The sequence below is a fragment of the Falco peregrinus genome, chromosome 2, assembly GCF_023634155.1.
Source record: "Falco peregrinus isolate bFalPer1 chromosome 2, bFalPer1.pri, whole genome shotgun sequence".
Classification (NCBI taxonomy): domain Eukaryota; kingdom Metazoa; phylum Chordata; class Aves; order Falconiformes; family Falconidae; genus Falco; species Falco peregrinus.
The window spans coordinates 16611411-16626491 of NC_073722.1; the positions used below are offsets into that span (position 1 = coordinate 16611411).

Here is a 15081-nt window from a genome sequence, read left to right on the forward strand (position 1 = left end):
TTACTAAAAGTGTATTTGTTGTTCCCAGTTATATTCTTGTTTTGTTGCTTGTTGCCAAGAGACAGTTCCACACTTCCTGTTAGCTCAGAGAAACACCAATGAATTTCCAATTTTATAGGGTACACAAGTACTAAGAACATTGCTGCAACAGAAACATGCTTCCCTCACCAGACTGAACCTTTGTCTCTTTTATCTGGGGAAAGGGGAGCAGGACTGCTACAGATTATAACACAGTCAAAAGTATCACACAGTTTTTGACAGTTGTTCATAACGAAACCTTTCCTACTGTTGTTCCAAATGCTCAATGAAGAATTTCTAAACTCTGATGGTCACAGTCCACAATTATCAGATACAATGCTGAGTGGACAAGACCTCAGCATTTTTCAGGTAATGGCCATACCCTTCTGCATGAAATATAATTGGGTGAGGTTTTGCAGGGCGTTCTTTTGTTTTTGCCAGGTTGTGCTTCCGAATCTCTTACAATACATTTTGAAAAAAGGTTTTGAGGCCATTAAAACCTACGACTTGATTAATCTTTATTATTGCTATTAGATTCACAGCACAGAGCTCAGAAAACAGAAGCTTACTGCCACTGTTAAGAGTGACATACAACCTAAGGGACATGTATCCCCTACGGCCCATAAACATGAAATTTGCTGTTGAATAATCACTCTCACAAAAGCTAACTGCAACATTTCAACAAAACCTTTAGGAATACTTTAATAAAAGTGAGGACTGTCAAACAGATTTTGTAAAGCATAAAAATATTCGCAAAAAAGATGGTGAACACCATCATGGAGTAGCAAGTTATGTGGAGAAAAATGCAAACCAGAGAAACCCCAAGTAAAACATGATTTATATGTGGATTTCGAACAGGTGAAAAAAAACCCCAAAAATCAACTAAAACACACCACTCCAAACAAAAATCCTTTTTGGGTATTTCATCGACTTGTTCAGCAATTCTCAGAACAAACTTTGCATTAACTGCATAAAATGAACACTTACTGCTTGAGAAAACATCCTAAGTCTGATGAATGTGAAAAAATAAACCTGAGGTATCACAGAGGAAATAAGAATTCCAGCTACGCTCTTCCTGACTAAAAGATGAGTTCTGAATCATTCAGTCTTTCAAATCTAATACTGAATAAACATGTTGTATCAGGAAATATCAGAAGTAGTCCTGCCTATGCTCTCATGTCAAAACGTGCAAGTCGTTCATAATTTTCTCATGCAGTTAAACAGACCTTTTTCTGCCCATATTACAAGACGCTTTTCTTGTGTTGGACTGTCTGCCACTTCTCTTACACCTGTAGCAACACTATCAAGCTCCTTCTGCCTACCTAGGTCAAAATTGTTGGAATTGAGCAGGAACTCAGGGAGGTAGAAGAACTCTGGAATGAGCTCCTTCACGTCTGCCATGTTGTGCTTTGACGCTGAATACCAAGCCTCCCGTACGCTGTGAAACATTCGGTCAGCCAGGTCAAAGTGACCGCCCTGCAGGACACAACAAGAAGCACATCAGCATCAATCTCTCAGCACAGCAGATTTTGCCAAGGTGGCAAATCAGAACAACCTCTGCCCAATAAAGTTACCATAGAATGTAGCATGTTTCTTCCTTTAACACAACTGATTTAAACACAGCTGCATTACTTTTTGGTGCAAATGATAGTAAACAGAAATAGCAATGAGATACAGATATACAGAATTTTAAGAAGAGAGTCACCTAGTCCTATTTCAAAGTTTGGTCTTTTCAGAGAACCACATTTTTTTTTTGCCTGATGGCTTCTGTCTAGGAAAATACTTGACATGTAATGTTACAAAACCCATTTATCCATCAAACAGGCAAACAATTCCAGGCTCTGCAAACGTTTATTTTAACACTCAGTACTAAAATGGCTCTTTGGATAGACATACTGGTTTAAAATAACAATCTTTCAACACCTCCAGCACAGAACTGAACAAATGGCATATGATTCTTTCAACAACAGAAAAATAAAGCATGATGAGCAAAGTATTTTTCACAATAAAACTTGCTTTGTTTTTTGCTTGCTGATATTTTGTTCTACATACACTTAGAAAAATGTCCAAGCTACAGGAAAAAAAGTGTGAATTCCATTACATCACTTACAAAGAAACATCAAAAACCTCCCAGGCAATAACAACTCTGCTAGAAGTATTTCTTCTACCATATTTGATGAAAACAAAGCTGACTGACCATATTTTTCACTTAGGTCTCTCATATACAGCAGGAAAGAAACACAAAGTGAGATGATGCAATTTTTACCTGTAATCGTAGGAAAATCTGAGTAAAAGGCTCCATCCGGACAAGATAGGAAGCCACTATCATGGCTGATGAATAGTGGGTCCCATAGTGATAAGCTGGGGTTTCCCCTGCACAAGATTAAAAATCATAAACATAGAAGAAATAAAGCAGTTAGGTGACTGAATTAGTACTAACTGAAAAAAAGAATTAATTAGTGGTGCATCTTAATTACTCCATGACCTTGGACACACTTAAAATTGGAATTTGTAATTTTCATTCTCAAGAATCTGAAAGCTTTATGGTTTTTCACAGCCACCACTTGAGTTTTGGCTGCAGTCCAGTAGCCCTAATTCAACGGGCTTCTGCAGAGCAATACTGAATGGTTTGTAATTTTTTTATTTTAACTAACTGAAATGTTGCAGCACAGCTATGTTAATTTTTCTGCCGAAGAAACATTTTATTTATAACTTTATTGGTTACTGTGGAATTAAAAGCTTGGGCAGAAATATGTCTCAGAATTGTTGGCTACAGATTTTGTACAGCTTTTACTTTCTTGATTTCCTGGCCAAAAGTCTGCGTAAGTACTCCTTGAGAATACTGATCCATTTCTAGAAATGAACGTCTTTGCCACCTGCTGTTGTTTGATAGAGAACAGCACTGCAGTAGTTAAACAGGCTCGTGTCTTCAATAAAAGTACACAAGAAGAAATGTATCATGTAATAGCTGCCTTGCCAAACACGCAAGTTGTATATTCAATATATAAGGAAGCTCTAAAATCAAGAATATGTAACTGAATTGCATCTCATTCTGAGTGGGGGTTTTTTTAGCTAAAAAAAATGCATTAAGATAATAAATGATAAAAGCTAGAGTACTGCTAGTGCAGAAGTATTCCCATGCTTTTGTACAACTTATTTTCTTGCAGCAGTGCTCACACTTAGTAGACACAGCTGGTTGTGTGCTTCATGTGCCTGCCCATGCTAGCCTTTAGACAATGTCAAACTGCTCTGAATATGCAACTGTTTTGCCTTCATTTTTTCATATAAACAAAATACGTCATTTGGATTTAAAACAAACACCACAGCAAGAAAACCAATGCCCCTTTGCTCTAACTTAGTATTTGTTGGAGAGTCACTAAAAACCATGGTAGAGTTCTGCATATCCATATCCAGACCTCTTGATCCATTATATAAAAATCTATGAGTCCCTCCTGACATGTGACAAGCACACGTCCCTCTGCATTTCCTGCAGGATGGATCATTACTTACCATTGGGATCTTCCCAGTCTTTGTATCGCTTCTTGTACTGGGTTAACCTGTCCTCTGTTTGAGCTCCCATGGGCTTGGCAAGGTTTCTGAATGTCTTGGGATTTGTAAGATCCAGTTCCTTTAAAAATAAATCAGACATCAATTTTATAAAAACAAAAGCACCCCAAACCAAACAAACCCTTTCTATACTGCTGATTACCATATTTAACACCACACACCTTCTAAGGCTGTCATCTTTGTTTCCTACACATGCAGCAGGTACAATGTTGGATATGCTTAAAACAGTCCTTCAGTCCGACTTAAGAGAGTCAGTGTTTCTTATTTTAAGTCACATATGGGCTCCAGATAATTTTTGCCCTGCTCTCTTTGTCATGTTCCACAATTCCCTCTAATTCTGTTCTGGAATACTCAACAGCCATCTTAACAATATTTTAAGTTATGGTCTGGCTGGTAGCAACAGCTGCCCACAAAAGCATTAACAGGATGTTTCTTCGTTTTTAAAAGTAAATTCTTCACCATGGGGCCAGATTTCACAGCAGCCCCTACCACAGTCTTCTGGACAAGCGTGCTTTCTCTGTGGGCATAATGTCCTTCAGGACATTCAGTAGAAAGCTAATGCAAAGACTTACAGGAACTGTTGTAACACAGGCAACTGTCTTAAAACAAACTACTGATCCCAGCCCTCACTTGTGCACAGTCCAGTAACAGCTGTAAAATCAGCGCAGGCAAGGACCTGCCTGCATGGGACAGCCGAGAATCTCTAATATCCTACCCACTGATAAGCAGGAGGAACATTACAAAATAGACGAAATCAAACAACTGGTGATAAAGACAAGCCTCAGTTTTACCAAGGCAGTATGAGCCAGCTATAATATCTGCAAAAACTCCCAACATATAAAAGATTGCTGACAAGGTATTTTATTTACCTCTGAATCATAGTCTGCAAGGATCCAGGGAAAGACAGGGTACTGCATGAGATCATTATAGGATCTGCCCGCCAGAGTGTTTAAGTGCATCAGGTACTGGAAGTTACTGATTTCTCCTCTCTTAAGGAAGACAGATAACAGCACCGTAAAGTGTTCGCTTTACAACAATCCAATGTCTATACTGCCAGACTGTCAAAGTGTTAAGCTCTCCCCAAACATACAAAACTTATTTCAATATTACAACACTCACCCTATTTTTACTACAGTTGCCCCCCACCTTGTAATTTCAATGGTATAACAATTTCCTATTTGATGATGGTATCATGAAATATTACAAACTAAAACATTGAGATACACTTTCTATAGTAGTATATACCACCTGTTTGATTAGGAGGATGCAGCTTATGTGCCCTCATTAATTACGTATCACTACAAAACGTGGAATTTAGTTAAAAAAAAATCCCCAAAATCTTCATACTTACTTCCCATCTTTGAGTAACAGATTTTTCTCCCACTAAAGTGCTAAGCAAGCCAGACCTAATGGGAAGAAGGAATTGCATTTTCTGACTTAGCAGTAAGATCTGGGTTACATCTACACAAGACAATCCAAAGTTTTATTCTCAAAACTTGTAAATTTTAACAATTTGAAAAATGGGGCTTTGTTCCTTCTTACTTTATCGAAGTCTTTTTTTATTTCTAAACACATACTGTTAAAATCATGGACATTAATTACACAGTTCACTGCAAGTACAAACGTATCTAACAGACTGCTGACAAGGAAAATGTCTAATGGCTTTGGCACTCCAATTGCTTTCAGAATGTATCTGTATACCAATAATGTTAATCCTGATAGTATATATTAATTAGTAAGAAGATATACCAATGCTGCTAATGATATTAGCACATTTAAAATAACTGGAGCACATCACTAGTTAAGTTATTTTGGTAATGTCCAATTTTACATCAAGGTTGCAGTACTCTAGTGAATCCCGACCTTCATGCAAGCATCATTTATTTGAAACTGATTAGCTACAGAGCTTGTGAGGAACAGAATCACCTACCCTTGCTCTACGCTGGTGTTTGGTCTCTGCCCAGACACTGACTCTGAACTGTCAGTTAGAGATGGCACCACAGCCAAAAACCTGCATCAGCAGTTAAAAAGAGATTAAGATTAGAGTTTCTGACCTTGGTATGTCTTCTCCCTAGAAACAGCGTGCATTTAGTACAGTTACAGACTTCGTTTTGAGCAGCTACATAACATCTTCAGCAAAATTGGAATGACCCTTTTCTCACTGAATGCATATCACAAGTTTCACACACAGGCATTAGTGCTTCCTAGTGGTTCTTTTGCACAGCATCAAGTTACTATCAGGGTTATCCACGGCCCAACACCCATCACTCTTGCAATCTGCTTCTGGTTGTTAGGTCACTGTAAGGCTCACATATGGCTCCACACAGACATTTGGAAATATTTGGATTAAAATGTTCTACCTTATTTTACAATACCTTTGATAAACTTTGTTTCTAACCCCTTTTTGGAAAGCTAGAAGATAGTTCCGTCCATCTCCTGAGAAAACTTCAATTGCAATTGGCTGAAAACAGAGGACAAACCCATGTCAACACTAACACATTTGCTCATCACCTCTGAAGGTCAGGCACAGACTAGTGTAGTTATACTATACATATACACATATATATATGACACCACATTACGGTGAAGCAGACTTTGCTCAGCACAGCCAGATGTTTTATTTTTGGTCCACTAAAATTCACTAATACAGGCAAACAGAACTACACCATAGTAAGCCAAATGTTCCAACAAAGATGCCCAATTTCAGCACCTAAAGACAGGCAATAACTTCACTTTCCAAATAGTGAAACACAGGTAATAGCTTCACTTTCCAAATACTGATCAGTCATGTATTTATTTTACTTTTTAAAAATGACATTATAAAAAAATTCCAGAATAGGCTCCTCAATCCAAAAACAGTGCCCGTGTTACCTGCAAAAGGTATCTCCTTTTATGTACTTCCTTGATATCTTCATATGCAAAAATGCTGCATGTTCTTTTAAGTTGACTTGGACCTTGCCTTGCTCCCCTAGGTATAATTGGCTCGTGCATCCTGTAAATGAGCATAAACAGGGAGAGAGAAGTGATAAAAAGACGATAAATTAGAAAATTCTCTTAATTCATATGAGAGTCCAGTTACAGAAACAGCTGATTTTCACAATATACCATACTACACTGAGCAATTTGTGAGCACAGAGGAAACTGCTCCTGAGGTCTTTCTGAATCTGACATTGTTTTAGAGTTGACTCCTCAAAAATCTTATTAAATACTTCTTGTTCAGCTATCAAGAATTGAGGAATCTCACCACTAATCTACTCACTTTGGAGGCAGTGTCTCAATATCCCGTATTTCTCTGGTGGCTGTCATGGTAAATCCATCAATGACATAGAAGTGCTCTTTCCCAAAGAGCAGCAACCCTTCACTGGTGTCCAGGCCCTGGACCCGAGCACAGCGGTACATGTGCTGAATCTGTAACGAAAAGCAGACTCTGAGCAAAAAGCAGGTTAACAAGCTTAGATCATTGCTTGTTAGAACAAGCCCCAGACACTACTGTTATCCCTTGCAGATATGGCAAAAATTCTGCTGTTTTCCCCCTTAATCAGAGATATACCCAACACTTGTGATACAGCAGTTTGGGAAGGGAGTTAAATAAAGCCTCCTCTGTACGAGAAAGACTTATATATTTACCAAGTTATCCACTCACACCATGCTTTTTGAGCATAGTTTAGAACCTGTACTCCACTTGATTATGATGACAAATGTATTTACTGGTATAGTTCAGACAGACAAAGTCTGAAATACCAAATACACAGCACAGTCATTCAACACTCTTCTTGGGAATAAACTACTACTTATCAAGGTTCTTCATTCCAGTGAAGGGAACAATTAATTACAGACAGTCTGCCAAGTTCAACATTTATATTTGCAACATATGTTTTCTGTCTGGACTCATTAAGCCAACAGGGTAATAATCCAAGCATGTAGCATGTAGCTTTCATTTCAGGACAGGTTCTTTTTTCCCTAGCAGGCTGAAGGAAAGAAAAATAATGTTTCCAGTACAGGAGTTTTGGCCCAGGATCTCTTTGAACCAGAGCACACACCTGATTTCAAGGAAGAAGCTGACGAAATACTAAACAAATTCAGCTGTAGATCAGGGAAGGTATTTAGGACATTTATTAATGCTTGCAGTATGTAATGCAGGAATTTCAATACAGTAAGTGCTTGGTGTGTTCAAAAGTACACGGTACCTTCTCTCCTTCTTCGAGAAGTCGAAGCAAAGTTGTATTGTCAGTCTTCTCCTCTTCATCAATTGAACTCCCCTCAACAATTTGATCCTGTGATTGGTCCTGGTTCTCATCATCTCCTCCGTCAGGAGCAGAGCGAGACCGTTTCAGGGGGGGTTTTACCAGGCCTGGGGAATAACAGAGATAGATAAATAAAAACCTGACACAAAAAAATTCACTTCGCAAAAACCTATTGAACTTTGAAATTACTGATCCAATGCTAAGACAGAAAAACAAAAGTCCTACAGGACCCTTAAGCTTATCTTAATGCAAATGAATGAAAAGATATAAATGCAGATAAATTTAAAGAAAACAGTTCTGAACAAAACAATCTAACCTTTGACTCTTGCAATAGTGTCCTCCCCATGTTCTGGCTCCTGCTGAGTGGTTTCACCCACTGTATTCTCTTCTATAGCATCCTGAAATACTGCAGGGTTTCCAGAAGCCAGGCGCATATAGTACTCCTTACTGTCATAACTTACAGCTCTTCGGTAACGAGCAGGTTTCTTAGAAATAATTGAAGAAAATGCTTGGTCAGTCAGCTCCTCAGCCACTTCAGTGAACGTGTTTCAGGAATACTGTGTGCAGCACAGTGCATGCCCATCAAGTGTTTTATGCGTGCTCAGTCATACACCAACACATACAGAAACAGACACTCATCAGCAGATCTAATCCATCAGCTATTTGCAAGGGAGCTATTCAGCCACTCAAGTAATAAGGGGCTTGCAGAAAAGCCTGCAGACAAACCTAAACCTGGAAAATCAGAAGCATGGCCAGTATGTTATGAACTGTCACAAAAGGCCAGGATACTTGTGCTTAAGATTGATAGATCAGATGGCCATTTTATCAACTTTCATAACTCCCTACAACATACACAGCTTATTCATTAGCCAGCTGATTTCTTTGCTGGGCAATAGTTTGAACAAAAAATTGCTTCAGGGAATGATACAGATGTGTGGAAGTTGGTATGAACTAAAAGCAGCCAGGGACCAGCTTCAAGGCTTGGAAAGTCTTCACTAATTCAAGTCACTTCTTTTTTTAGTAAAGATTCTGACAGTTTGTGGGCAGGAGACCAGCACAGAAGTATCCATTTAAACAAAGTAATTCCTTGAGCACCATTTGTACCTTTGGGTGACAATGGATTATGAAACCCTGGTGGTGTGGCGGTTTTTTAGTTTGGGGGGTTTTGTGTATTTTGTTTTGTTTGGGGTTGGTTTTGTTGAGGGTTTTTTGTGAGTTCTTTGGTAGTTGGTTGGTGGGTTTTTTCTCTCCTTTGTCCACTCCATCCCTTACCATAAGCTAATTCTTACGTTCCTCCCTTGATTATGGAGATAACATTCAAAATAGAAAACTAAATGAGGACAATAAATATATCTGAATGATCACGGGAGATACAGGTGAAAATCAAAGAGGTATTAAAGAGCCTTTCCAAAATTAAAACACACTGATGCGTATGGATGGATGAAAACCCCATGGATTTTATACTACAGCTGAAAACTTTCTTCTCTGACTACTATTTAACATCACACTCAAACTTTAGAAAGCTTTGTGAATGTGTTCAGTTCTCCACCACAAATAGGGGTTTTTTGTGTGTTCTGTAGCATTATTTCCCATGAATCTCAAAATTAGATTGGGATAATTACAAATTATTATTATTATTAATCCAGTTAAATGCTTTACATTATGTAAATTGCAGAATATCATTGCTATTTCCGTCAAGATTTTTCCTTGTCCACTTTTGCAGTAATAACTGGAAATATATAAAATGTGATTTTTTTACCTTTTTTTGGCGTTCATCTGTATGATAGTATAGTGGGAAAGTAAATGACCCCCCAAAAAATCAAGCTTAGTTTTCTTACAAGTGGATGCTTGGGATGATAGAGAGATTAAGATCAGCAACACAGAGATTTATTGTTTCAGGTCAAATTGGCTGCCCCCAGAAATTTAAGGTACTGATCTAATTTGTTTACTTATGTTCAATTAAGTCTTCACTCATCACCACAAAAATGCCACCCAGATGATGCTTAAAACCTCTGTGGAAAAAACTTACAACCTACAAAGAGAAATCCTAACTAGCACTGCTAGCATGAAGAAAGGAAAACAGTAACAATTTCTATTAGATACTCTGTATAATAGGATTACTTTCATATGTATCTGTTAGTCTGTTGAATGTAACTCAAAATGAGTGCACGCACATTACACATTGTACTTAGTGATGGGCAAGACTGTGAATGTAATTAGCAGAAGCAGCACAATACTGAAATGCTTGCACAGCAGCCACTTCCAAACGAGTCTGTTGTTTTCAAGGCAGGATTCATCTTTTTTAAACAAATGTATTTTATTAATAGTAAAAAGGAGGAGAAGAGTCAGCTAAGACAAAATTAACCTGGGCTCTAAGTAGTAGGCCTGTTACAGTCCATTATGGCTAAAAGGGAGAACTGCTTACCAGATCCTCTCTTAGAAAGAAACACTTACTTTCCCAGTAAGTGCTTCCCAGTCATCGTGCTGCCCATTACTAAACATGTTCCACTGACCATTAGTTGAAATCCCAAAGCCACAACACTTCACACAGTGAGAACAGTGATAGCACAGCCCAACACAGCCTGTTAGTGTGCAGCAAAGAAGGCAAGATCTACAGAAAGTTTTATTAAGTGAAGGTTGAGGATAGCACAGTAACATCTTTTAATGTGATTACTTGAAAAAACCTTTAGGCCTGGAAGTATTTACTGAAAGAGCAAGTCGAAAGCCAAACGTAGAAGCCTTGTTAAGGTTGCCTAACATGCAGGAGGAAAAAAAGTTGTATTTATTTTACATTCTTTCAGTCCGTGTACTTGTTTCTTTACCTTTTGAGGAATGGTATCATCAGATGTCTCAGGAAGTCTGCTTGAGAAGTCAGACTGAAAACAGGGCATCAATTATATAAGCATCAGAAAAAGAACACTTTTGAAAAGAATGTATGATGGCATGTTCTCCACTCTGGGTGAATTAGACTGTCACTACAGCTAGTGTGTATCAGGCTGCAAGCAGACAAATACACCTAATGGTTTAAAAATGGTTGAATGCTAATTTTTGTTTGCTTGCTTTAAGTACTTTGACACTTAAGCTTAATTCGAGGAAAAAAACTCTGCATGCATATATGCATGCCTAAAGGGACACAAAAAAGACTGCTCCATATCATAAAAATGGTGTTCCAAAACTAACAGGAACTAACTGCCAAGCTTCCAAAGGCCACGTGCAATACTGCTACACAGCCCACGTTCACATTCATGGGCTGTGAAAGCACATTTAATTTCAGAAATGCACCCAAACCAAGGCCCATAGCCTGTCTGGTTTCCTCTTTCTTTTCTTTTTTTTTTTTTTAGATCACTTTTACCATGTTATCTAGCATAAGGCCAAGAACTCAGGCTGAAACCTCCCACAGTTATGGTACTTGTCAGCCTCCAGGGGCTTGTGAAGATGCCTCTGCTGTTCAGTGGCATGATCACTTAGCTGATGCAACCACACCTCATCTGATGCTGCAATTGTTAGTCTTCTGGTTCACTTAGTTTTCAGCTGAGAGATGCCGTCCCTTCCCTAAATATACTATGAGGAACAACCGGACCTTATCAACAATTCAGGACATACAGACAAAATAGCAGGTAATACCAACAGAGTAAGGTAAGTTTCTTAAGAAAAACTTATTAAAAAAATATGGATTTTACAACAGGGCATAAAATTACTCATCCCAAAATCTTGACTACTTACCAGCAAGTTTGTTTCTTGCTCGGCTTCAGGCATGTAGGGATATTGAATATAAAACATGTCATTTCGCACCATCTTTTTCCTCATTCTGCAGGGACCCTCAGTCATCTCCAACATCCACTTGTCAAGATGGGAGCCAATGGGGGGACCCCACAAACCTCTCTCTCGGAGTAACTCATATTCAATTTGAGACCACTCTTCTGTCACGTATTTTAACGCATTCTGCTGACGCTGAATACAAAGACATTTGTATATGCATCAGGAGTGATGCTTTTAAACCTGTCTCTGATATGAACAGAGACATTTTTACTACAGTACAGAAAGAAGTGAAATAATTCATAATTCTAGTAGCATTTTCTAGTACACCTTAATAAGATTTCCAGTGTTGGTTACCATGAAAGCAGGCTTCATATCGTAATCTTCTCAACAAAAAATGGGGAAGTAAAAAAAGAGGTGAAAGTTTTGCTTTTGGTTTGTATCATTAACTAAACATATTTCTAAATGGAAAATATGAAAGAAATTTAACGCTAATGCACTCATTTTGAAAAAGGATTTTAAGAATGAAAACAAAAATTCTGTTGGGGCTTTCCCTGGCTGTATTTACACTGGAGAGGGAAATTAAACGCAGTAAAGTTTGGCGGGTGTTTTTTTTTTAACTAATCACTTTCAATGATCTGTATCTCTTGGAAGCTGATTTCTCAAGATTTATAGCATGTAGCTCAGCAACTAGTTTGAACCAAAGGTCTTTGGGAATGTTTGGAAGAAACCGCAGGGTGCAATGATTTCATTCTGGAAGGCACATATCAGCCACTTTTTATTTCTGCATGATTTGGGAAAGGTATCATAAAATTTTCTTTGTGTTACTATAGAAGTAGAGTTTGTACACAATGCTTCTCCACATCTTCTCTTAGGTTTTTGTATGATGTTTTAGAAAGACAGCATATTCTAGCATATTTCAAATCTCTTTTTTTAAAAAAACCACACTTCTAAGGAAAGACTACCTAAGCTTCTTGGAAAAAAATTAAGATTTAACATGTAACATTGCTAGAAGAGTTTTCATATCCACAACCAAAATGTATCTACACATTCAAGCATTTCACCAATGACAGTCCAATATTTTACAAGCCCCATATTGAGAAATGGGACTGGTATACCTAACAGGTCAAAATATCAGTGTCGTGTAATTAAATCATTGAACCATACCTCCTGGTATTCCTTATACTGCATATCAACCAGGTCCCGAACCACTGCAATGTGAGTAAACATCCACTGGGAAATCTCCTAATACAAAGGTAAGAGGACAGACAGAATGACACTTTATAAAAGAAGATTTTGTTTGAATGAAAAGCCTATGAATACATCACCTTGCTAACTGTGCTCACAATGGATATTTTTTCTAAGAAATCAATTACTTAGATGATGAATTTCAAACTACTGCATGCAACGGTATTTAAGGTTTTGGGGTTTTTTGCTATTTTCTTCTTGTTTTATTTTTAAAGGCAGTAAATGCATATATAGAAATACCCTTTAGAAGAAACTGGCAATCATTTGAAAAATATTTTAACTAACATTCAGAACATTCCCAAACCGCCAAAGATTGGCACTGACAAATATTACTACTTTTGCCTATTTCCTTTTAAGTAATATTTTATGGATGCTGCCTAGTTTGTCGGAAATCCTCAACTCTGTACTACAGTATCTCTGTTTTTAGTTATTGCCCCCTCTACTGATACAGCCAGCAACCGCTCCTGTCAGCTCAGTTTATGAGTTTCTTACTGTTTGTTTTAGTGTGTATGCCTGCTCACCAGGAAAAGGACTGAGAGCAATGAGAATTCTTTATTTTATCAAAGATACCAAATTAGTTTTCAGATCAGAAAGAGAACTGGCAACATTATTTTTTTTTTTCCACAGGGGACAAACTCCTGATTAAATCAACAGGAGCTACACATTTCCTTGCGGCAGGAATACACCTGCCCTCCTTGACACAACATGTCCCCAGTGTTTCAAGTGCTAAATACAGTAAGAAATTAATCCTCCTAAACTTTCAGACTCCTCTCTTTCCTTTGTTTTCAGTGCCTCAAATACTTGATACTGACTCCCTGCAATGACCCACCAGGTACTGTCCTACTGAGAGCATCATTGCAGTGCTATTCTGGTCTAACCTTTTTTTTAATTAAGCAAGCAGGTTTGTAAAGTGCGCATCCAGTTCTACTATCACAGATGGTTTTGCTGAATTCTTCTCTGTAGTACAATAAAAACAGTGCAAAGCAGCATTTGTTTAGTTATGATACATGCATGCTTATATAGGGATCTTCCTAAACCACATAAACTTGGGGGCAGAATAGAAAAAAGGACAAGCATCTATCTCACAGCTTCCATTTCAGAGCAGTATTGCAAACGGAATTTAAGACCCAGACTAGCAAAGCAATAAAGCAACTGAGCACTCTCACCAACATTGAAGAGTTTAATGCTTGGCTTAATGTTACAGATACGCAGCTGCATCTACTAGATTAGGACTCACACAAGCAAGATGCCCAGCCTGGCTATTCCAAAAGGGGAAAGAAAACCAAGCACTCCACAGGATTCCTTACACTGGGATATTTACCATAAACCCTGAACATACCTTGCTGGATTTTAGCCTGCGTGTTATTAATCGACAGAAATTACCTGTGTAGAGAGGTTGTGTTTATGGAGCCCGCTCTCCTTGCGGTTTCTCCTCGAACCAGTTAATTTAGAGAGACCAAACCCACTGCTAACTCGTGAAAGTTTGGACTGTGTGGTTGGAACCAAAGCCTCCCCTCTACTGATGCATTTCTTCTCATGAGCTGAAAAACAAAGAGAAAGTGTTGGGAGCATTTTTTAGGGGATTTTTTTTTTTTAACTCCCTCCATTATATACACACATATACTATTAATAGAATAACCTTTTCTGCCGCTTTAAAAAGGTAGATGTTTGGGGAATTAGAGGAATTGCGTGGGTGGGGTGGTTGTTTGGGGGTTTTGTGTAGTTATTTATTTGTTTTAAGAGTGCCCAGCAGCCCTCACATACATGTCAAACATTCACGACTTGTATGAGGAAAGATCTGCAGGTGAAATCTGGGAATTGCTTGCATTTTGAAATGAAGCACAACAGATTCATTACTCCTTTGATGGATTATCAAGATGAGGGTCCATGAGCTATAAATTCTGTCCTCGTTTGAAGAGATGAAAACAGCTATGTATAACAAAACCATCACCTAGCCTCCCCTCTACCCCTGCGAACTTCGTTTTTGTTGATTTACATCACTTAAAGAACAAATGGGCGTTCCAAAGAAGGGAGACAGCGTCTGGAGAAATATTTTTTTCTCAAAACAGTTACAAAGATAACAGAACTTATATAATTTATGTTATAAACAGTAGAAACGAGCGGAAAAAAATGCAGCTGAGCCCATACTTCTACCCAAAAAGGAGCTACAACACGACCCCACTAACCAATCTGGAAGCAAAATATGCCACGTTGAACAGAGAGGCTACTGCACCTTTTTGTGCACGTA

At 38.2% G+C, this 15081-nt stretch overlaps 1 protein-coding gene across 4 annotated transcripts in view; it reads right to left on the reverse strand.

The window, feature by feature from the left end:
- The window catches only part of WDFY3 (WD repeat and FYVE domain containing 3), a 185231-nt gene that overhangs the window by 17873 nt on the left and 152277 nt on the right, over nt 1–15081 (reverse strand). For 3 of the 4 annotated variants that reach the window (XM_055796848.1, XM_055796846.1, XM_055796845.1), the window contains 15 exons: nt 14217–14374; nt 12753–12830; nt 11553–11780; nt 10652–10705; nt 8146–8314; nt 7773–7936; nt 6845–6993; nt 6457–6577; nt 5961–6046; nt 5516–5596; nt 4937–4991; nt 4455–4574; nt 3529–3646; nt 2285–2391; nt 1341–1494 (listed from right to left, as the gene is read on the reverse strand). In XM_055796848.1, coding sequence (XP_055652823.1) covers nt 1341–1494; nt 2285–2391; nt 3529–3646; nt 4455–4574; nt 4937–4991; nt 5516–5596; nt 5961–6046; nt 6457–6577; nt 6845–6993; nt 7773–7936; nt 8146–8314; nt 10652–10705; nt 11553–11780; nt 12753–12830; nt 14217–14374 — 1842 coding nt within the window. The remainder of the gene's footprint in view (nt 1–1340; nt 1495–2284; nt 2392–3528; nt 3647–4454; nt 4575–4936; nt 4992–5515; nt 5597–5960; nt 6047–6456; nt 6578–6844; nt 6994–7772; nt 7937–8145; nt 8315–10651; nt 10706–11552; nt 11781–12752; nt 12831–14216; nt 14375–15081) is intronic. The other variant, XM_055796847.1, reaches the window with a different exon arrangement.